Raw genomic sequence first — 24,724 nt, 5'->3', positions numbered from 1 at the left:
GCAGCATCTTTCCATCTCATTAATATGGCCCTTCTACTGAAGCAACTGCATGGGATTGTGCAGCAGTCCTGTTGACTCACATTCCAAAAAGAGCAAGAAAAGGATTTGGAGACAACGTAATATTAAGAATGGGTTGTGGCCATGTGAAGGACTTAAACAGACGTGTTTTGATCAAGCTATCTATGAAGAGTATCAAAAAGACAATTAAAATCTTAAAATTAAGAATTTTTCACCAAAAATGGACAAAACAAGTACTAATAAACTAAGGCAGCTGAGAACAAAAATTGAGGAAGTTTTTACTCAGGAACATTGAGTGAAAGCCCAAAAGGGGGGAGTGTAAGAGTGGCTTTGGGACCAGCAGACTCCGGCAGAGTTGGGACAAGAACTAAATATAATCCTGGAAAAAATGGAAAACTTGAGCAATCAATTTTCAGACATTGAAAATTTAATGAGAGACATGACTGAAAGGATGGCTGAAATTAAATAAATCATTGAAGATTTAATAGAAAGAATAACCCAAGATGAAACAGACTTAGTAAAAACACAAGATAAGCTGAAAACTTTCAAAAAAGTTGTGATGAAATGGGAGTCGCGCAGACAAGGTCTGGTGGACAAAATTGACTACATGGAGAATTTTAGTGGATGAAATAGTGTCCAAATTATTGGAATCAAGGGAAGAGATCTGGTGAACTTCTTTGAAACATGGATCCCACGAGTGCTGGGAGAAGACAAATTCAGAGTGAAACTGCACATTGAAAGGGCTCATCGGACCTTCAGACCCAGAAGAGCCAGCAATCAGCGACCACAACCTGTCCTGGTAAAAAAATTGAGTTACTGGGAACAGGAGTCAATTCTGGGAGCAGCACATGCCTACTCTAAGCAAAATAATCGCTCACCAGATATTGACCATGAGAAAGTGCTATTTTTCAAGATTTTACTTCTACTTTGATTAAGCAAAGGAAGGAGTTTGACGATGTAAAAAGACAACTGTGTTATAAAAACTTGAAATACTTGATGATATACCCCATGACTCTGAGGGTCAAAGTAGCAGAAGGTAATCATCGATTTTTCAAGACAAAGAATGAGGTGGACGACTTCTTGCGAGGATTATGAAAAAAAATAAGGTTGCCAAAGAATGCATCATTTGATCATTCTAGCTATCCCTCATGCTAAGTTTGGACAGAGTCTTGGATTAGACACAGCAGCCATTTTCAGATCTAGGAATAAATTATCCCACCTTCCACCCAATCTGCCCCCTCTTGTAATTTTGTACATCTCTGCCAGATCCTCCCTCAACCTTCTTTACGCTTATCTCCATGGATACTACCTGATCCACTGAGATCCTCCATCTTCTTGTTCACTCAGGATTCCGCACTAGTCAACCTCCTCTGGTCCAGGGAAAACAAACACAGCCTCTTCTGAATCTCTTTCTGTTTGAAACATTCAATCCCAGCCCATATCTGGTTAAACTCTTTGCTTCCTTCTTGCTTTTGGCATCTTCATGAATTCTAATCCTGATATCTAGTGCCCACAAGCTGGTGCCAAGTAGTCCACAGCCTGTGTGGGTCCTTCAGCTGTTGAGCCTCTCACTGGTCTGCTGCCTTGGCCGCCTTCCCCATAGAGACATCACCTGCTCCTTGTCAGTGAAGGGATGTTTTCTCATTCTGGTGTTCTGCACCACTCATCTGATCCCCCTGGAGCCTGCAAACCTTCATAGTCCACTGACAAGTATGGGCAACCCTGTCTTGGGCATGAACTTCCATGGTTTCAAAGATGTTTGTGCACCATCTCATGCACTACCTATCTGAGACTTCATGCAAATTAGTGACAACATCTCATTAAAATAAATGAGCACTGGAGGAGCTGCTATAGCAGCAGCACTGCTGCTGGTGCAGACCTGCAGAGTGCAGAGACTCGGCACTCCCCAAAGAAGTCCAACCTATCAGCCTGACTGCCATCACCTCCATACAGGCTTCAAACAGCCTTTTAGAGGAGCTGATGATGGTTTATTTTTAAATCCTGCAATTGCAGAGTCTGGACCCAAGATGGCAGTACCCATGTTCAGCAGCGGGATGAGGGGTTGCAGACTTCGGGGAAGCAGTGGACTGGTGCAGAGCACCAAAAATCAGGGAGGCCATACCCTGGCAACAGCAGTCAAGGGAGTCACACCAGTCTGTGGGCTGCTGGAGACTGGAAATAAATTATCCCACCTTCCACCCAATATCCCCCCCCCCTCTCATAATTTTGTATATCTCTGCCAGATTCTCCCTCAGCCTTCTTCATGTTTCTCTCCATGGATGCTACTTGATTCACTGAGATCCTTCATCTTCTTGTTCACTCAAGATTCCTGCACCAGATATTGGAGCCGTGATGCAAGTGGGTGCCAAGACTGCTGGAAGCTTCCTGATTGAGTTGGAGGTTTGCATCTGGAGCCCGGGTTACAGATGGATGGGACTGAAGTTTGTATGGTTGCAAATTCTGTGGGATCCCTGGAGGCTAATCCATGGACACTCAGTTACTCACTGACTCTCTTTTGCTTCTCTTTCCCTGACTGGAAGGGGCGCTGGGCAATTTCTGCTGATAGCTCTGTCTTACAGTAGACTAAATGAAATGTTGTGTAAATAACACTTAGTTTTATTACATGACAATAAAATCATCTTCAATATTCTGTCTGGACACTTCCCACCAAAGGAACATTTCTCCAGTTACCATTAGGCACCCCCCCCCCCCCCCCCCACCTTCCCTCCCTCCAGCATTGCTTCTTGCTTCCTTGATGCTTGGAGTAGTTTTCTTCTTTAGATTTAGATTTATTGTCAAGAGTGCATACATGGCATCACCTACAGCCCTGGGATTCCTTTTTCCTGTGGGTGTGGCAGAATTACCACTAATCGGTAGTGCAAATAATAAACTGTACACAATGTAAACATGTAAACAAAGAAAGAACTATAAACAGATAATTAATGCAAACAAACTAACTGCAGAGAGAACAAAAACAAAATCAATAAAGTGCACAAATAAGAGTCCTTAAATGTCTCTGATTGAATTTGATGTTGAGGCGTCTGATAGTGGAGGGGTAGCAGCTGTTCCTGAACCTGGTGGTGTGAATCTTGTGACACCTATACCTCTTCCCTGATGGCAGCAGCAAGAACAGAGCATGTGCTGGGCAGTATGGGTCTTTGATGATTGTTGCTGCTCTCCAATGGCAGTGTTCGCTGTAGATGTATCCAATAGTGGGGAGGCTTTTGCCTGTGATGTCCTGGGCTGTGTCCACTACCTTTTGGAGGGCTTTATGCTCAGACTTATTGATCTTTGCATACCAGATCATGATGCACTAGGTCACCACACCTTTGTGGAAATTTGCCAGGGTTTCTGGTATTGTTCCAAACCTCTGAAAACTCTTGAGGAAGTAGAGGCATTGACGTGCTTTCTTCATGATGCCATTGGTGTATTGAGTCCAGAAAAGATCCTCCAAGATAGAACTTAAATTTGCTCACCCTCTCCACCTCTGATCCACCAATGACCACTGGATTGTATACCTCTGGCTTTCCTTTCTTGAAGTCAACAATCAACTCCTTAGTTTTGGTGATATTGAGTGCAAGGTTGTTGTTTGTGCACCATTCAGCCAATTTTTCAATCTCCATCCTTTCAGCCCTTCTTTTACTGTATACAACCCACTGCTGGTATCAAACAAGCAGAACATGTGCTCCATCATCAATGAAGCTTGCTGAATGAGTTCAGAGCTTGGAAGTTGAGGATGTTGGGCTGACATGGGCATTCATTTGCATATCCTGCCAATAGGTTGGAGGATTTTAATGAGGCAATATTAGGGGCATTTCTCCACTGCTCTGAAGTTCTATAGCATTCTACAACATGGAAACAAGTCATTTGGTACTTGTCCTCAATGACCAAACTTCTCAGTTGCCTGCATTCAGCCCATATCCCTCTAAATGCTTCCCATCCACATACCTGTCTAATGGTCTTTTGAATGTGAACAATTGTCCCCACTTTTACCATTTCCAGTGGCAGCTTGTTTCAATATACCCACCACCCACTGGGTGAAGAGCATGCCCCTTGAGTCCCTTTTAAATCTTTCCTTTCATTTTAAATCAACATCTCTAGTTTTAGACACCTCGACCCTATGATAAAGTGTTCGACTGTTTACCTTATCTAAGCGGTGCATGTCCCAGCCTATCCTGCCTCTCCTCATAATTCAAAATAGTCCTGGTAATCTTTCGTACACTATTTTGAATTAATATCATTCTGATAGCTGGGTGGCTAAAGTTAAACTTTTTCTCGGGTTGGCAAACTTTTTAAAACCATCGACCTCTTCATGGAATCTTGTATAAAATACATAAATATTATCAATAATAAATTTCTCTATAGCCTAGACATTTATCGACCCCTTTGATAGTCCCATTGACCCCAGGGGTCAATATAGACCACTTTGCCGACCCCTGCTCTATAATGACTGTGCAGTTGAAACATGATGTCCCTGCCCCTGTACTCAATGCCCTGACCATTTTAGTTCGCCTGTGTCATTACTTCAGTGAAACTTGTATCTTTAAGTCTCTTATGTTCTACTGGAGTCCCCGGGGTGCCACCATTCATGCTGTAAGATCTGCCCTGGTTTAATCTCCCAATATGCAACACTTTGCACTGGTATGAGTTAAATTATAATTAGGTGTTGTCTATATATTTGAGAAGTACCAAAAAGCAGAGCTCATTGCTACTTGGCAAACTATAAGCTAACATCTAGATTTGATTTCTTGGACTAAGAACAGTCATTCCCTTTGTCATCTTAAGACTTTGAGAATGCACAGGTAGTGGGGATGAATTTAGCCATCAATGTCTGTTTTCATAGAGTTCTACAGCATAACAGCAGCTCCTTCAGCCTCATTTGTGCATGCCAATCAAGTTGTCCAAGTGAACTAGTCTCATTAGCCTGCATTTGGCCCATTTCTCTCCAAGTCTTTTCAATCCATGTACCTGATGTATTTTAAATGCCATAATTGAACCTGTCTCCACCACTTTCCCTGACAGATTGTTCCATTTACCCACCAATCTCTGTGTGATAAAGTTGCCCTGCTAAAGGGGAATTGCAAATAGTTGACAAGCATACAGCTGCAACATACTTTATTTTTGCTTTGCAACTTTTGAGAACACAGTTACAGTGAGACACTGCCACCTGCAGCCAATCTCACACAGGAGTCTGCACATGGCTCAAAAGTTGCAGACTGTATTTATAAATACAAGTTTCCAGCTTTCCAGAACATTCAAACAGACTTTTTCATACAAGTGCATTTCTTAAGATGTTCTTAGGATTCATTATACTGGCTCATGCCCCTTACCCAATGGTTAATATTCTTTTACTGTCATTGCTAAATATGGAGTTGTTTTTCATAATCAGCTTTAGCCTCACTGAATATTGGAGTGACTTTGAAGGTGAAGAGTGGACTGTCTACTTCTAACAGATGACTAACTCCACTCACCTGAGAAGTCACGTGAATGGTAAAAAGATCAGGTGTTCCAAGTGCGAAGACTTATGCACAGGCCAAAACTATCATGCACAGGCCGAATTGCACCTAAGAAAATGCTGGTTCGAAAATTTATTTTGCACAACTACATAAGTGAATTGAAAATTGCAGATGCTGGCAACATAAAACAATGGATATTGAAATTACTCAGTCTGTTTCAGATCAATGCCCTTTCATTAGGATTTGCTAAAAATTAGAAATCAAGATGGTTGAAGTTGCTTTGAAGAAAGAGGCTTAAGCTGTGAGAGAGACTAATTAAACAATTTTTGCTGCTTCTGTCTTAGAGTGGTGATGGCATCTGATTCTCTGGCCTCACCTCATCTTCACCAGGAACATATATGTTGATGTTTGGAGATGAAACCCTGAATGGGCTTGGTTTTTTATTCAGATTTTCAGCATCGGTTGATTTTTTAAAAATTCTTACTTACCAAGTGTAACTTTTTTTTTTCTCTAATAGTACAGAAATTAACCTCACGAATTCCTTCTGGATTCCCTCAAATACTGGTGTAAACTATCTTAAATGAGGAAAGCAAAACATAGAACAGTACAGACCCCTCAGCCCATGATGTTGTGCCAACCTATGTAAACCTACTCCACGTCAATTTAACCTTCCCAACCTCACAGCCCACAACACTCTACTTTTCTTACATTGTGTGCCTAATGAAGTCTTTTAAATCTCTGCATACCAGCCTCCACCATCATCCCTAGCAAAGCATTTCAAGCATCCACTATTCTGTGTGTGTGTAAAAAAAAAAAATCTGACTCTCTCAATGCATCTCATAATTGTGTATACCTCTACTAAGACACCTTTCATTCTGACTGTCACTCTAAAGAGAAAAGTCCTAGCTCGCTCAACTTACATAATGACATGTTAACCAATGCAAGCAGCAGCCAGTAAATCTCATCTTCACCGTTCCTAAAGCTTCCACATAGTTCTGACAATGAGGTGATCAGAACTGAATATAATATTCTTAGAGTGGTCTAATCAGTTTTGTAGAGCTGCAACATTAACTTGTAACTCTTCAAGTCAATTCCCTGACTAATGAAGGCAAATACATTATTCACCTTCTTAACTCCCTTATCAGGTTGCCCAGCAATCTTGATGGATCTATTGACTTTGACCCCAAGATTCCTGATCCTCCACACTGTGAAGAATCGTGTTACTAACCACGTACTCTACCTTCAAGTCCCTTATCAGGTTGCACAGCAATCTTGAAGGATCTATTGACTTTGACCCCAAGATTCCTGTTCATCCACACTGTGAAGAATTGTGTTACTAACCACGTACTCTACCTTCAAGTTTGACCTTCCAAAGAGGATCACTTCACACAAAATGAATCCATCTGCCACTTCTCCATCCAACACTGCATTCTGTCTATATCCTAGTGTAAACTATGTCAACTTTCAACACTAACAATAACATTTCCTACCTTTGTTCCATGTGCATTCTTACTGGCCCGCTCCATCATCCAAGTCATTTATAGAAACCATAAAGTACAGGGAAAGCACAACAGATCCCTGTGGAACACAAGTCACTTACTCCACAGCCTCCCCCAGCCCCCCCCCCCCCCCCTCCCCACCACCACAGGCTGAATACACTCTTTCTCTGGGCAAGCCAATTTCAAATTCACATAGCCAAGTTCCCATAGATTCCATCCCTCATAAGTTTCTGGAAGAGCCCATCATGGGGAACCACATCAAAACTATTAAAAAAATAAATTCTCCAGTTATAGATTAACCAATACCATGTACTTCTCTATTGTTAAATTTCAACCCTTAGCAATAAAGGCCTATAGATCAATTGATTAATTCTTGATAATGGATTCAGACCAAAAACATTGACCACTTCTACTCATGGATGTTGTCTGACCTGCTGAGTTCCTCCAGGAATTCTATGTCTGTCGTAAGCATCAATCTACTTATCTTCTGCAGCTGCATGCAAAGATTTTATATTTCATGCTCAAAATCAGTTGCATTGCTTTGCATTCCACTCATTGGGAACCTTTCTCCGTTTAGTAGCAGAAATTTACAACAAGTAATTTTTTTGCTTGAAACTGGGGAAGATGCATGTGAGGGAGTTATATCTAATACACTGAGACCTTAGGAGCCACCAATAGACTGTGATGATGGAAAGCAGTGATGTGCAGCACTGCTCCCCTTGAGTCTCAGCCAAAAAAACCATGAAAAGCAGGATCTGTGGCTTTGCAGAAATACGACTTCAAACAGCTGCAGTCAGTCTATATTCAGTCAATATGGTAAGTATGGGTAAAAGCACAAAAAAGCTGGAGGAACTCAGGTCACACAGCATCCATAGAATTCTGCATGACCTGCTGAATTCAAATTTATTGTCAAGAGTACATACATGACATCACATACAACCCTGAGATTCTTTTTCCTTCAGGCCAGACAGAATTTCTAATTACTGGTAACTGTAAACTGTACTCATGTAAGAAATGTATACAAAAGAAACAAACGAACAAAAGAATTACAGAAAAAAATAATCAGTAATAAATAATAAGCAAAGAGTTCTTAAATGAGTCTCAGAACAATTCTCTTGTTCAGGGTTCTGAGGGTTGAGAGGTAGCAATTATTCTTGACCTGGAGATACAGATCTAGTGACACCTGTACCCCTTTCCTGATGGCAGCAGTGAGATTAGAGCATGTCCTGGATAATGTGGATCCTTGATGATTGCTGCTGCTCTCTGGTGACAGCATTCTGTGTAGAAATCCTCCAGCATTTCAACTACAATCTCAGCATTTGCAGACTTTTATATTTCACTCCTGGTAAATATGGGTAATATGATTGCAATTTCCCTGCTGGATATCCCTGCAGAATGAAGGCTGTGTATAATAGGCTGCACTCACTGTTCATTGGAGTCAAGTGTTTAGATTCACCATAATTTTGCAGACACCCATTATATAATTGAATGTGAGGGCAGGAGAAAAGTAAATGATTTAATATTGAACATTCAGATGATTTTTCAATCACATTAAAGATGACATCCACCATGTCTTAACTGCAAAATGTGCAACTTGAAATCCCACCACAAACTGAATCATAAGATTAAAGAAAAACTGATAGCAATAAAAATGTCCAAATAAAAGTTACATGTGTGGTAGCCGATCTGTGTCAGTGGGGGGAGAGGAATAAAGGAGGAGGGAGGATGAAAAGGAAAGAATGCAATTGGCACTATATACAGATTATATAACAAGAACCAACACTTGGTTTTCCCAGCAATTTGGAAGAATTTCTATTCATCCACTTCTTGAGGTAAGCTAAGCAGCCTAACCAGAGATAGTGATGTCAGGAGAGGCGATGGTGAGTTTGAGATAATTATATTATCAAAAATGTAAGTTGAGGCAAGTATTCAAGGATATAGTGTTTGAAAAAAAAAAAATATATATATATGTGCGTGTGTGTGTGTGTGTGTGTGTGTGTGTGTGTGTGTGTGTGTGTGTGTTTATAGGTGCATGTCTACACACACAACACATACAAACACTGTATCCTTGCATACGTGCCTCAGCTTAGTTTTGATAATATAATATCTCAAACTCACCATCGCCTCTCCTGACACCACTATCTCTGGTTAGACTGCTTAGCCTACCTCAGGGGAGGGGTGGTTGGTGTGTGTGAGTGTGAGTACTCTCTCATTGTAAGCCATAAAACCAAACATCATAGCTATTAATGTACAGTACACAGCTGAAAGCACACTGCATCACGACAGGTATGCAGTACAATACTCTCTCAGGACGTTGCCATCACCCAGCATCACAAGAGAGTAGTGTACCACAGTTTGCAAGCGCGGGTACAGATCGAAATTAAAATTCGAAGTACGGATGCGAACCATCGTAACTGCAAAAAAATCGCAAGTCAAACCATCATAAGTTGGGGACCACCTGTATACATATATACTCAAACACCTATATATAAAAATACATCCATACACGAATGCATCATAATGTAAATGACATTCAATATTACAGAAATGAAATTACAACAGCATATTTCCGTCATGAACTAACTACAAAATAAAAACATACACAAGTGTAAAACAAAAATATAAAACATATACAAAAAGAACATGCATTATAGATTTAATCTCACTTTCCCCATTTTACAAAAATAAACTTATTCCATGTTGTTATTACAATGCATTGTTGTTCATACAACTAGATGCTTTGCTAAGTGATGAAGATATTTTCCTTCAATTAAAATGTTTCTGGAAAAACTAGCAAGAATAAAGAGGAATCAGAAGCTAATTAACAATGTTTTTCCCTTCACAATTCAACAGGTATTAAACACAAAAGGTAAACCACAGGCAGGCCTTTAAATACATGACAATCTAGTGGCAAATCTTTGCTCAACCTGTTTTGTGTGAAATTTCAACCTCCAGCATGGTAACCACTTGAGATTGATGCTATATGGGTGGAGCTGAGGAACAGAAAAGGTATGAGAACACTCATGGGGTTATATTATAGACCGCCCAAAGGTCCGTGAGAATTGGAGGAGCAAATCAGTCGAGAGAGAGCAGACTCTGTAGAAAATCTAAAGTTGTGATAGTAGGTGATTTTAACTTCCATATTGACTGGAACTCCCATATCGTAAAAGGGCTGGATAGCTGGGAGTTTGTTAAAAGTGTTCAGGAAAGTTTTCTAAACCAATATATAGAGGTAACAACCACGGAGGATGCAATACTGGATCTCCTATGAGGGATTGAGACAGGACAAGTGAGAGATATGTGTAGGGGAACATTTTGGGTCCAGTGATCACAATGCCATTAGTTTCAAGTTCATTTTGGAGAAGGGTAGGTCTAAGCCTCGGGTTGAGATTCTAAATTGGAGAAAGGCTAAATATGAGAAAATGAGAAAGGTTCTAGAATGTGTGGATTGGGATAAGTTGTTTTCCAGCAAGGATGTGCAAAGTAAATGGAGGACCTCCAAAAGGTGAAATTTTGAGTCTGGATTTCCTGTCAGGATCAAAGGCAAGGTTAGAAGGTATAGGGAACCTTGGTTTTCAAGGGATATTGGAGATTTGGTTCAAAAGAAGAGAGAGGTGCATAACAGCATAGAGAAAATTAGGTACTTCAGAAGAATAACATATGCAAGAAAAATCTCCAGAAAGAAATCAGGAAGGCTAAAAGACACGAGGTGGCTTTGGCAGACGATGTGAAGGAAAATCCTAAAGGTTTCTTCAGGCAAATTAAGATAGTAAAGGACAAAATTGGTTCCCTTGGAAGATCAGAGTGGTCAGATTTGTATAAAGCCAAAGAGAGATGGGGAGATATTAATTTTTTCCCCCTCAGTATTCACTAAGGAAATTGGCATAGAGTCGTAGGAAGAATGGAAAACAAGCATCAAGGTCAGGAATCCATACAGATTAAAGAGGAGTAAGTGCTTGCTGTCTTAAAGTGAATAAGGTAAATCCCCAGGACCTGACAAAACATTTCCTCAGACCTCGAGGGAGGTTAGTGCAGAAATTGCAGGGGCTCAGACAGAAATATTTAAAATGTCCTGCCAAAGGTGTGGTGCCAGAGGAATGGAGGGTAGTTCATGCTGTTCTGTTGTTTAAAAAATGCTCCAAAAGTAACCTTGGAAATTATAGGCCAGTGAGCCTCATGTCAGTAGTAAGTAAATTTTTGGAAGGTGTTCTAAGACATTGGATATATAATAATTTGGATAGCCAGAAGAGTGTGAGTGCGTGTGGTAGATTGTGCTTAACTAATCTTATACAGTTTTTTTTTAATGTGGTTACCAGGAAAGTTGACAAAGGAAAGATCCTTTGAAGGCCTTTGAAAAGGTCCTGGATGAGAGGTTAGTCAGGAATATTTAGATGCTAGGTTTTCATGGTGAAGTAGTCAACTGAATTCGACAATTGCCAGACAGGGGAAGCCAGAGAGTAGCGGTGGATAATTGCTTATCAGATTGGAGGCCTGTGACTAGTGGTGTGACTCAGGGATCAGTACTGGGACTATTGTTTGTCATCTATATTAATGATCTGGATGTTGATGTAAATTGGATTAGTAAATTTGCAGAGGACACTAAGATTGGCAGTGTTGTGGACAGCAAAGAAGGTTTTCAAAGTTTACAGAGGGATCTGGACCAGCTGGCAAAGTGGGCTGAAAAATGGCAGATGGAATTTAATGCAGACAAGTGTGAGGTGTTGCATTTTGGAAGGACAAACCAAGAAAGGACATACACAGTAAATGAGATAGGGCATTGAGTAGTGAGGAAGAACAGAGAGATCTGGGAATACAGATACCTCACTCCCTGAAAGTGCCGTTACATGTGGATAGGGTTGTAAAGAAAGCTTTTGGCATATTGGTCTTCATAAATCAAAGTATTTATCAAAGTACAGGAGAGTGCAGAGAAGATTACTAGGATGTTGCCCTGACTTCAAGGACTTAGTTACAGGAAAAGGTTAAACAGGTTAGGACTTTATTCCCTGGAGTGTAGAAGAATGAGGGGTGATTTGATGGATATTTTTAAAATTATGACGGGGGATATACAGAATAAATGTAGATCAGGTTTTTCTATTGAGGGTGGGTGAGATTCAAACAAGAGGACATGGGTTAAGGGTGAAAGGGAAAAATTTAGGGGGAACATGAAGAGGAAACCTTCACACAGAGAGTGGTGGGAGTGTAGAACAAGCTTCCAGCTGAAGTGGTAGATGCAGGCTCTATTTTAACATTTAAGGGAAATTTGGACAAGTATATGGATAGGAGAGGTATAGAGGGCTATGGACTGAGTGCAGATCAGTGGGACAAGGCAAAATAAAGTGGTTCGGCTCAGACTAGAGGGGCTAAAGTGGCCTGTTTTTGTGCTGTTATTGTTCTATGGTCTCTGCTACCACAGGGCGGCAGTGTTGCTGCAGGATATATTGCTGTTTCAATTTGAGACAGGTTCCATCCTAACTTCTGATGCTATGAGGACTTTGCACCTTCTCCCTGTAATTGGAAACATTTCCTTTCAAATCCTAAAGACATGCTGGTCGTGACATTACTTGGTAACTATAGATTACTTATAGGGTCAGTGGCTGGTGGGAGAATCAGCACATGCTCATGGCATGTGCAAAAGCAGAAATGAGAGGGAATTGTGGGAAAATGGGATTGCTCTAATGGCCAATGCTGACTCGATTGGCCAAACAGTCTCCTCCTTTCTTACAAGGAAATATGAATAAGGAATCTGAGAACATTAGTAGAGAATTATCACGAGGCAATCTCAAAGAAAATTTCCGCAAGGCAAATCTGACCAAACCAATTGTTTGTAATGTATGGCACCAATGTAGGAACCTTTATGGATGAAAGGCAAATACAGTTCTGCAAATTTTATTGCAAATATTTTATCAAAATTGTCAAATTGAAGTAAAATCTTCCATTGTTTTAAGTGATGTTTGTCATGAGGACTGAGCAATATTGGTCACCAGAGCAGAGATTATCCATTGGCGGTACAGACACAAAATGAAAGTTGAGGAGGGATTTAATCTGAGTCATTACTTATCTTGTTCTTTAGCAGTCAATGCAAAGCATGCTCTGAGCTCCAAAAGTTGGCTCCAACCAGTCAACAGACAAGACCTTCTTTGACTGCCAGTCTCTGTCGATGGATCTTATCCTGCTCTAACTCCTCATGGCTAGGGTGCCAAAGTCTAGTTAATATTCTTTCCATGTTCAAGGCATAGACTGTGTGGGCTGGTATCACTTCCCTGTGTACCTAAGAAAATTTAAAAAAAAATACAAATGCAAGGAAAGCAATGGATAAATGGAAATATTTCATATCAAGAGAAGATAAATAACGATTTCATCAAAAATCTGGAGGAACTCAAAGTATCTGTGGAGGCAGAGGGATGTTTCTGATTGAGATTCTGCATCAGAACACAAAAGGGAGATAGTGATATATAAAGAGGTGAGAGGTATTGATTATTTCAGTTTAACTTAATTCTGAGCTGAGCTCGTGTGGACATCTATATTTTTCTGTTTGCTAAAAATTAAAAATGGGAAAACTGCAGCAACACAAAAATCAGTAACTCCAACACTGGTAATTACACTAATTCACCACAAATCCATTCCAATTCAGTTAAACTGACAGTGGATAATGTTATCCCCTCTCAGACCACAAGTTGTTGACGAACAAAACAATCAGATTTTCTTAAGTTTTTGTGACCAAAAAAAAGCATAAACGGATGATAGGAACCATTCAGTAAAGCAAAATATTTTAGATTCTAGAATCCAAACTGTAAACAGAAAACACTCAGCTGATTGGATGGTATCTGTGGAGAGAAAAGAAAGTTATAGCTACAAGTAAAGGACCATTTATTGCTTCCTTCCTGAGGTATGGTGTTTAAATGAATGCAGTGCTCCAGACAGGGCCCAAGGCAAAATAAGGAATATTTTCTGCCCTTAGCACTTTAGTCTCTACGAGAAAAACATTCACATAGGTCAGCTAGTTTTTTTTCCCCCCCCCATTCGATTTGAGAGGGCACACTGAATATTCTTCCATTGGCAAATGAAGTTGAAATGCCATTTTTATAGATATGATGGCCCTACATTCAATGTGGCCGGCCAACCTTTGCTTTTCTTTTATAACACATCTAAACGCACTTCTGCAACAGTGCTTATTACTCCAGTTGAATACAAAATAGAATATAGAATCATTAACTTCCTACAAGTTGTGTTAGCACCGAAGTAATTAATTATAGGCATGTTTAGGGAAAATTATATATTTTCATTCACTGCAGCATCAATAATTAGGAAAAATTATGGAAAGTCTATTATGGAAGAAAACAGAAAAGCACAGAGATATTAAAAAAAATAATTATCAGTGTCTTTCCAGAAGAAAGCCATGATTGACAAAATTCATAAGATTCTTTCAAAAGGTACATGGTCAGAAGTACGGTTGTATAACAGATAAATGCCTAATTTTTAATTACTTCATGAACATCAGTGTCAGAGAACAGGTAGCAGAGTAGTTATCCACATGGTGAGGGATAGGAATCAATGTTTGTCCCATTAACAAACTATAGTTAAGAAACAAATACACCATTTCTAACATTTGCAGGTAAACTAAATTTCTTTGAGGATGGACAAAACAAAGCTGTGATAAGTTACAGCATGTCATTACTATATTGCAGAATATGCAAACACTTAGCAAATAAGTTTCCATGCAGTCATGGGTGAGGTATCCTAGTTTGGAAAGAATAAGACAGCACAGTAGGAGGCCCCATTTTCTTTTCAAGGTAGTTACCCCCTCCATAAATCTTCGTCCGCGAAGCCAAGCCAAAGAAAAGAGAAGAACAACAAAGAGATATGGAAGAATAAATATACTTAGCCATTAAAGTTAATAAGACCATTAAAATAAAACCAACCAAGCTATCAGCTGTTTTATCTACAAGTTGATATAGAAAGTGTAGTGTTGATCCTGAACATATTTAATCTATTTTTCATATTATAAAAGACTATTGTGGAGTGACTGCAAGAAAAGATTCATAGTATTATTAAGTGTAACTTCACATTTTGTAACCAGGAGAGTATGAATAGATCTGGCACTTGTTTAGTGATTAAGTTTTTTGACTGATGAAAATTTTTCTTGTAATCAAAATTTGTTTTCACTTACATTAATAAATCAAATAAGATTCTTGAATCTTGAAAAAATATAATTGAATGTGAGATACATGCTGCATTGGGGAGTAGCTGAGGTGAAGATCTGAATATGGGATAGAGGATTATTCTGAAGAATGATCTGAAATACAGGTCTCTGCACTGGTATCCTTAGTAACTTTCCATATTTTGATAATGAAATGTGACAGCTTTTGCCTATTTCAGGGTGCATTAGTCTGTTAGCTGAACGACTGAAGAAATCAAGGTTACGTAGCAGTTGGGTATCATTCTGGTGATGTTCCTTAAACAGAGGTCAAGAGACCTCTCTCTGGAATTAGAACAGCAGAGAATACATAGGAGAGATGCATTACATTTAGACTGAACTGGTCCAGAAAGATCTCCTATTCAATCTACTTCATCTTGGCTTTTCTTTCTCTATTTCTATTTTTGTAATTCATCTACTTTTATTTTACTTGCATTCAACTTTTCTGTCATAAAGCATTCTATATTCTTAGCACCCTTCAGCAAAACATCTCACTTCCCTATTGAATGTATTGGTAACTTTCCTGTATTTATTGTTCCTGAATTCTGGATTCTCATACAGCTTGAAACCTCCTGCCCACCTAATTCCCAGTAAAATTTTTAACTCTTTACTGGAGATAGTCTCTCCTTTTTGTAAATTAACATTTCTTGTTTTCTACATTAATTTACACTGGACGAACACAAAAAAAAATTGTTAGTAGCAATGGAAAAGGAGATTTGGTTGGAATTAAAAATGGTTTGGACCATCTTAATTTAATGCCACAAAATGACTCATAGTCCAATTTGCAAATCATTTACCAGAAACTTCTTTGTTTTATCACACAGGTCCAACAACATGCCACAGCTTAAAGTGAGAAAACATCAGACATAATACAAATTTTCCAAGACATCGGACATGATATACTTACTCTCTGAATTCACACTGTATACTGCAAAATACTTATTTTGGCATTTCAAAGAGAAAATGGAGATAATTAAACAGAGGCAGAATTTCATTTAGTCATTATATTGCCTGGACAGAATGCTTAAAAACTTTCCTGGAATCAAATGATTAAAATTTTCTATCACTACTGTAATCAAACTTTGAAAGACAAAGGCCCAAAAAAGCTATGACTAACCAGAAAACACAATTGTACAGAATTTCTCCTGAAAGAATAAATATTACTCCTGTAGAATATTACAACATGGAAACAGGTCCAAGGGGCCCAAATTGTCCATGGTGAATTACATGCCCTCTTGCTTATGCCTAATTGTCTGCATTAGATCCATACCCCTCCTAAACCCTCTCATCCATGTAGTTATCCAAGCATTTCTTAAAGAAAGTTAACATTTTGTCTGGCAGCTTCTTCCATTTGCACAGCACCCTCTGAGTGAAGAACTCTCCTTTCTAAAATCCCAACCTCCTCACCTTATAGTTATGCCCTCTTGTCTTTGACTCTCTTACTTTAAGAAAGAGATTTGTCACTATTCGTCTTACCTTTGCCCCTCATGAATCTATAGACCATAAGATCCCCTCTCAAGCTCCTACAGTCCAAGCTTTTCCAGACTCTCATGATAATTCAGTATCCCTCATCCTGGCAAAAACTTTGCAAACCTCTTCTACGTCCTTTCCAACTTCATAATACCCTTCCTTAAAGTAGGTGACAAAATTGGGCACAATATTTCAAGCGTGGTGACAGCTCTCTCTTATATAACTTCAACATAATGTCCCAATACTTCTATTTTCAAAGCCCCAACCAATGAAGGCAAGCATCCCAAACACTCCCTTTACTACTCTCTCTCCTTGTGCTGCCATCTTTAAATCCCTAGATTCTTTTGCTCCATAACACTGTTTAGAGACCTGCCATTAACATAGAAAGTTATTACCTAAATGCAGCACCCCATACTTCACCTATTTGAACTGCATTTGCTGTTCCTTAGCCCAGTTCTCCATCTGATTTAGATCCTGTGCGAACTTCCTCCCCTTGACACACATATCCTTGTTATAATTATTTATGTAAATTACAAAAAGCAAGGGTCCTAGTACCAAACCCTGAGGCACTCCACTAGTCAAAGTCCTCCAATCTGAAAAACTCTACAACCACTCTCTGACATTTTTATCTAGTTGGCTAACTGACCTGCTATCTCAAGTGCCCTAAAAATCCATAGCAGCATACCATGTGCGTCCTTATCAAATGTTTTACGAGAATCATGTAAACAACATCAAGCGCCTCGCCTTCATCAACCCTCTTATCACGACTTCAAAAAAAATTATCAAGTTCATGAGACACGATTTTCCAGGTAAAAATTCATGCTGGCTCACCCTAATTATCCCCTTGTTAGCCAAATTTTAAAACATAGTATTTTCCCATTGCAACTTCTGTGCAGAGCAAATGATTGAGATCACATCAACTGGCTCCACAATCTGTGTCCTTGGCATTACAGCAAAAAAAGTCTGTTTTCCATTTGTAACAACATTAAGCATTGGCACAAGAGACAAATTATGAAAATAGTTCTTTGTAATTATTTTGATCCGAAGGAAAAGCACATTAGCACAAAAGCACTCTTTGTACTTATGCAATTGTATTGCCAATTTATGGTCAATGATCCCACAAATAATGACAGGTTACAAATTCAAATTAACAATTTGAAGATGTTTATTAGGCCAAAAAAATGACGTTAATCAGGGAATTCTCATATTAAAAGTTTAGTTCAAGGGTATCAATCTTTCTGAGTCAAGAGGCCATGAGTTAAATTGAGAGACTCCTTCGGGTTCTCAAGTGATTCAACATTGGCTAAAGCTTTGAAAGGAAGTGGCAGTATTCCACTGCTGCAATTTAGGGAAACTATGTTTGCTTATGCAAACTCTGAGGTCTAAAACTTCCTGGCAGGTATTTCCAAGGAAACCTCTAATTATGCTCTAACTTCAGATACCTCATGCACCAGTGCATTAAATTGGATATTCTTAGTATGTCTTATAATGAGTACAGTGATTATCCCAGATGCCTGGTGAAGCTAGGGGAAAGCTCTTGATGGAGTAATTATCACAATCTGTGATTCCCTTGTTCTGAGTGAATGGTAAAGACAGCTACTTTCACAACATTAAGACAAGCAGATGAACCACCAAGACATAGAACACTACAGACCAAGTAGTGGTTAATGGGATGAGTGTAGATAGATTCTGAATGACTGGCATAGATATTACAGGCTAAAGAGTGTCTGAATGTTCTATGATTATGATTTTTCAAACATTATGAGATATACCCCTCTGTTAACCTGTTTTACTTGGACTGAATAAAGCAAACTGATTGTAAAATATTCAAGAGATCCTGTAACTAATGATTAAAATCATCCACAGGAATAGTTATTTCAAATTTTGGGAGTTCAGAAACCCATACACAGAGATATAACTTGCAGATTAACATAACCAGAATTATTATCAACAACCTGGATCAAATTGAGCAGGCAATCAAGGCACAGGACACAACACTCTGCAATGGCATTCTGGGAAAAATTCCAATGAAGTGTCAGAAATTCACTGTGATGGGGAGGGACTACAAGCCATGATACAAGTACAAAAGTCCCAGAATCATTGGAGATTAGTCAGGTTGAGTATATTGTGGTTTATATTGGCCCATCAAATGAGTAATTCTAGGTTAATGAGAAGTCATTTAGGTTCAACAAATAACAGCTGGATGGTTACAAACTATCATCAACTAAGAGGAATCATGCCTGAGTCAATGTATAACAGGCTTTGGATCAATCTTGGATCGCTGGCATGGCCGGACAGTGAAACTCCACGGATGAGTCAGCTAAAAGTCCAAAAATGTATTGTAGTTAACCAAGTCACAGGTATAACAGAAAGGAATTAGTTCAAACAATTGGTCAAGGTGCAGGAATAATATTTCCATTTATTGGAGTGAGGAAAGGCATTCACAAAAGCTGTATTGCTAAGAATTTACAAAAGTAAAAACAAAAGATACTTCTGGTAACTAGTTCTGTTCACTTAATTGAAAATCAAAACACTGCATGCTGGCAGTCTGAAATAAAAACAAACTCCTTTAAACACACAACAAGCAGTACAGAATTTGCTGAAAGTAGAAATAATATTTCAGGTGAAGGACCTTGTATCATGACAGGGGAACTAGGGTAGTATTATGTTGCAGAGAGGGTGGGGAAGGGATAGGACAAATGAAATGGCTCTGGTAGGTATTATCCAGGCAATTCTCACCTCAAAATATGACTAGGTTTCCCCTGGGTGATTTCTGTCACAGATAACCCTTTATCCCCACATTCTTCGCAACTTAAAAACTAATTTTTCACTTTCTCAGTTTTGATTAAGGATCTGTGACTGATTTTTTTTCCCTCTCCACCGAAGTTTACTGAGCTGCCAAATGTTTTGACAATCCCTTGACATAACAATAGTCTATTAGGCATTTGAAATTTCACAGCTTCAGACTTAGTCTTGGACCATAAGCTAGCTTTTCTGATGAATCCAGGAATCAAATCAAGGGTCCCACATCTTCATGACAATAATAAAATACAGCATGATTAAAAATTGATGTTTGTAAACAGGATTTCCGGATTTGTATCTCCAAACACTTGAAGTATTTCCGAAGTATTTCTAAATTATTGTGAGTCTTCTGATCCAAGATGTAATTTTGTTTGTTCTATTTTGAAGCCAATTGCTTGGAATTACAGAAAAGTCATCAACATTTGCAGGACAGCTGGAAGCTACTTAGTGCAAGACAAATCTTCTTGCAATTGCTCGATTAATCCAAAGATTACATTAATACATCTTCTTCAGAATTTGAAAATCTCTTTTTGTTTTCTTAGATGGGAAGCAATTATGCTCAATCTGCCATAATTTTAATTTTTTTTCCCCAAAAGCCTCTTCTCTACTCATGAAATGCATTCTGTTCCATGTTTCCATTCCAAACGTCATCTATCATGGACCCAGAGCTAAAGTCATTTCTATAACTAGACAACCAAAACAGTGATCAATATGGCAGAGGAGATGACCCTACAGGATGGTGACCATGGCAGCAGATCAGCGAAGGATCCACCAAGCTGTTGGCGATTTGTGGTCAAAGGCCACACACAGGTCGCGGGCTGCTGGAGACTGGCTCATGGGAACAAGATATTGGAGCTAGGATTCAAGAGGATGCAGAGGGCAAGAAATGCTCCCAAATGGCCTCAGGTGATGAAGGCTTCCTGATCGTATGGGAGGTTTGGATCTGGAATTCACGTTGCCGATAGATTTAACGGGGGTCTGCACGACTGCAGAGGCTGCGGGAGTGCTGGAGGTGAATCCACAAGCACTCAATGACTCTGAAGGGAGTCTCCTTTGCTTCTCTATGTCTCTTACTGTAAGGGGCACCAGGCCACACTGATGGTGACTCTTTGCCTTTCAGCAGGCAGAAGGCAATTTCATGTAATATTAATGTTGCTCCAACCCTTCAGGCGGAACCAGAAGAAAAAGACAAGTTCTACACTGATCTGCGCAACCTCATCCAACACACCCCTACAGCCGACAAGGTTGTCATCCTTGGCGACTTCAACGCTCGCGTCGGCAAAGACTCACAAACCTGGCCAGGAATCCTTGGCAAGCATGGTGTCGGCAAGTGCAATGTCAACGGGCGCCTCGTGTTGGAACTCTGCGCAGAACAGCGGCTTGTCATTACTAACACCCTTTTCCAGCAGAGAGACAGCCTGAAGACTACCTGGATGCATCCCCGATCCAAACACTGGCACCTCCTGGACTACGTTCTGGTGCGAGGAAGAGACAAACAAGATGTGCTCCACACCAGAATCATGCCCAGCGCGGAATGCCACACTGACCACCGGCTTGTTCGCTGCAAGCTCAACCTTCACTTCAAGCCAAAGTTCAAGAATATTGGAGCCCCCAGAAAGAGGTTCAATGTTGGAAACTTGCAGTCAGACGTAGTGAAAGGAAACTTCCAGGCAAACCTCCAAGCAAAGCTTGACGGACACGTCTCCTGAAACCCTCTGGGATCAGCTGAAAACGACCATACTGCAATCCACTGAAGAGGTACTGGGCTTCTCCTCTAGGAAAAACAAGGACTGGTTTGACGAAAACAACCAGGAAATCCAGGAGCTGCTGGCAAAGAAGCGATTTGCCCACCAGGCTCACCTTGCAAAGCCTTCCTGGCCAGAGAAAAAATGAGCCTTCCGTCTCGCATGCAGCCATCTTCAGCGCAAACTCCGGGAGATCCAAACGAACCCAGCTTAGCGCCGACATTGGCGACTTCAGGGGTTTTTATGAGACACTAAAGGAGGTGTACGGCCCCTCACCCCAAGTCCAAAGCCCTCTGTGCAGCTCAGACGGCGAAGACCACCTCAGCGACAAGATCTCCATCCTCAATCGATGGTCAGAACAATTCCAATCCCTTTTCAGTGCCAACCGCTCAGTCCAAGAATCCGCCCTGCTCCAGCTCCCTCAACAACCCTTGAGTCTAGAGCTGGATGAGGTCCTTACCCGGGAAGAGACAATATAAGGCACATGAACAACTGAAAAGTGGCAAAGCAGCAGGTATGGATGGAATCCCCCCCCCCAGAGGTCTGGAAGGCTGGCGGCAAAGCTCTGCATACCAAACTGCATGAGTTTTTCATGCTCTGCTGGGACCAAGGAAAGCTGCCTCAGGACCTTCGTGATGCCATCATCATCACCCTGTACAAAAACAAAGGCGAGAAATCAGACTGCTCAAACTACAGGGGAATCACGCTGCTCTCCATTGCAGGCAAAATCTTTGCTAGGATTCCCCTTAATAGACTAATACCTAGTGTCGCCGAAAATGTCCTCCCAGAATCACAGTGTGGCTTTTGCACAAAAAGAGGAACCACTGACATGGTCTTTGCCCTCAGACAGCTCCAAGAAAAGTGCAGAGAACAAAACAAAGGACTCTACATCACCTTTGTTGACCTCACCAAAGCTTTTGACACCGTGAGCAGGAAAGAGCTTTGGCAAATATTAGAGCGCCTCGGATGCCCCCCCCCCTCCCCCACCCCCAACCCCCAAAGTTCCTCAACATGGTTATCCAACTGCACGAAAACCAACAAGGTCGGGTCAGATACAGCAATGAGCTGTCCGAACCCTTCTCCATTGACAACAGCATGAAGCAAGGCTGCGTCCTCGCACCAACCCTCTTTACTATCTTCTTCAGCATGATGCTGAAACAAGCCATGAAAGACCTCAACAATGAAGTCGCTGTTTACATCTGCTACCGCATGGATGGCAGTCTCTTCAATCTGAGGCGCCTGCAAGCTCACACCAAGACACAAGAGCAACTTGTCCGTGAACTACTCTTTGCAGACGATGCCGCTTTAGTTGCCCATTCAGTGCCAGCTCTCCAGCGCATGACGTCCTGTTTTGCGGAAACTGACAAAATGTTTGGCCTGGAAGTCAGCCTGAAGAAAACTGAGGTCCTCCATCAGTCAGCTCCCCACCATGACTAGCAGCCCCCCCACATCTCCATCGGGCACACAGAACTCAAAATGGTCAACCAGTTTACCTTCCTCGGCAGCACTATTTCATCGGATGCAAGGATCGACAAAGAGATAGACAACAGACTCGCCAAGGCAAATAGCGCCTTTGGAAGACTACACAAAAGAGTCTGGAAAAACAACCACCTGAAGAAAGACACAAAGATCAGCGTGTACAGAGCCGTTGTCATACCCACGCTCTTGTTCGGCTTCGAATCATGGGTCCTCTACCGGCATCACCTACGGCTCCTAGAACGCTTCCATCAGCGCTGTCTCCGCTCCATCCTCAACATTCATTGGAATGACTTCATCACCAATATCGAAGTACTCGAGCTGGCAGAGTCCGCAAGCATCGAATCCATGCTGCTGAAGAACCAACTGTACTGGGTGGGTCACGTCTCCAGAATGGAGGACCATCGCCTTCCCAAGATCGTGTTCTATGGCAAGCTCTCCACTGGCCACCGAGACAGAGGTGCAGCAAAGAAGAGGTACAAGGACTGCCTAAAGAAATCTCTTGGTGCCTGCCACATTGACCACCGCCAGTGGGCTGATATCGCCTCCAACCGTGCATCTTGGCGCCTCACAGTTCGGCGGGCAGCAATCTCCTTTGAAGAAGACCGCAGAGCCCACCTCACTGACAAAAGACAAAGGAGGAAAAACCCAACACCCAACCCCAACCAACCAATTTTCCCTTGCAACCGCTGCAACCGTGCCTGCCTGTCCCGCATCGGACTTATCAATCACCAACGAGCCTGCAGCAGACGTGGACATTACCCCTCCATAAATCTTCGTCCGCGAAGCCAAGCCAAAGAAGAAGAAAGAAGAATGTGTACTGCAACATGACAATAGAGAAATCTTGAATACCCAACCACACTTGCATTCTTAAATTAAGAGAAGTAGGAAGCTTAATTTAATAGTAATTCACAGCGAGAGGTCGGACAAATGAAATGCTTTCTGTATGCAATGTGGGAAAAGACAGTGATACTTCTACCATCCATGAATAAAGCATGCAGATGCAGAAACAGTGAACCCTATTACAGAGCTGGAGCTGGGGATGGAATCACTGTGTAGCATCTGCAATACTGAGATGCAAATGGATAATACATTTAGTAAGGTGACCCCACCACAAACTAGTTATTTACGTTATACAAGTTTAACTGTCCTTAACGGTACCCACACACAGATATCCTGGGAATTTGTAATTTGATTCAGCTGAAGTAGCAGACTGAACATCTTCTGATGCAGCAGATTCTTCCAGAGAAGAGAGTAATTTTTGGTCGCAAAAACAAGCTCTGTATACAAAAGGTCCAATGGGACTTCCACTCACAAAAAATGATTACCACAGTTACTTCCATTACTGAATTGCTTCCATACTACAGATCTTGTTTTCTACATAATACAATAAACCACCAGATACAAATTTATATGTCCACTGCCTTTGTCCACTGTGCACAAGGTGCTGCAACTATCTGCTAATATACGTTTTGAACTTGTTGAATATTGTTTAAGATGCTAAGTTTAATGAAATAGAACGCACATCCAGGACATCAAAGCAATTCTCAGGTAAGTCACAGATGATCCAATTTGCAAATGCTAGAACAGACGAAGGGGAGGGATAGTGGCCAAGCAGAATAGTGGAATGAATGATCAAGCTAACCTCATACACTATTGGAAGTTCCAATCCACAAAAATAGATAGGCTGGACAAGTGCTCAGTTAACTGACTGGCAGGGATATATGTTTTGCTTATAAACCCTTTGATATGAAAATGAATATTTAACAAATGAATCATTCCAGGGAAAGAGAAACAATGCAGGAGGCAGCATCTGCAGCCTCCTGCAACTCACAAGGCGGATTGAATGGGTTCAGGTTTCCTGCTCCTATCTTGCTCGAAGGATTACATTCTAGATTCCCCCTAAACATACTATCTGTTGATTTGAATTAGTGACCATCCCACTTTGCCTCCAATCTGTCAAGCCAAGACAAGTTTTTAAAGGCAACTGCAAGGGAATAACAGTAGGGAGGCTGGTGATGACTAGATGTGCCAGCCTATTCTGAGGCATCTAGGCAAGGAAGC

At 40.8% G+C, this 24,724-nt stretch overlaps 1 protein-coding gene across 1 annotated transcript in view; it reads right to left on the bottom strand.

Annotated features, from left to right (window-relative positions):
• Positions 1-8,475: 8,475 nt before the first annotated feature.
• The window catches only part of tada1 (transcriptional adaptor 1), a 54,991-nt gene continuing 38,742 nt past the window's right edge, over positions 8,476-24,724 (bottom strand). The window contains exon 8 of the mRNA XM_069937511.1: positions 8,476-13,241. Within this exon, the coding sequence (XP_069793612.1) occupies positions 13,092-13,241 (150 nt within the window). The 3' untranslated portion in view covers positions 8,476-13,091. The remainder of the gene's footprint in view (positions 13,242-24,724) is intronic.

Source organism: Narcine bancroftii, chromosome 5 (genome assembly GCF_036971445.1).
Source record: "Narcine bancroftii isolate sNarBan1 chromosome 5, sNarBan1.hap1, whole genome shotgun sequence".
In the NCBI taxonomy this organism is placed as follows: domain Eukaryota; kingdom Metazoa; phylum Chordata; class Chondrichthyes; order Torpediniformes; family Narcinidae; genus Narcine; species Narcine bancroftii.
Note: the sequence above shows the minus strand (reverse complement) of the source record. Positions and strands in the feature narration are given on the sequence as shown.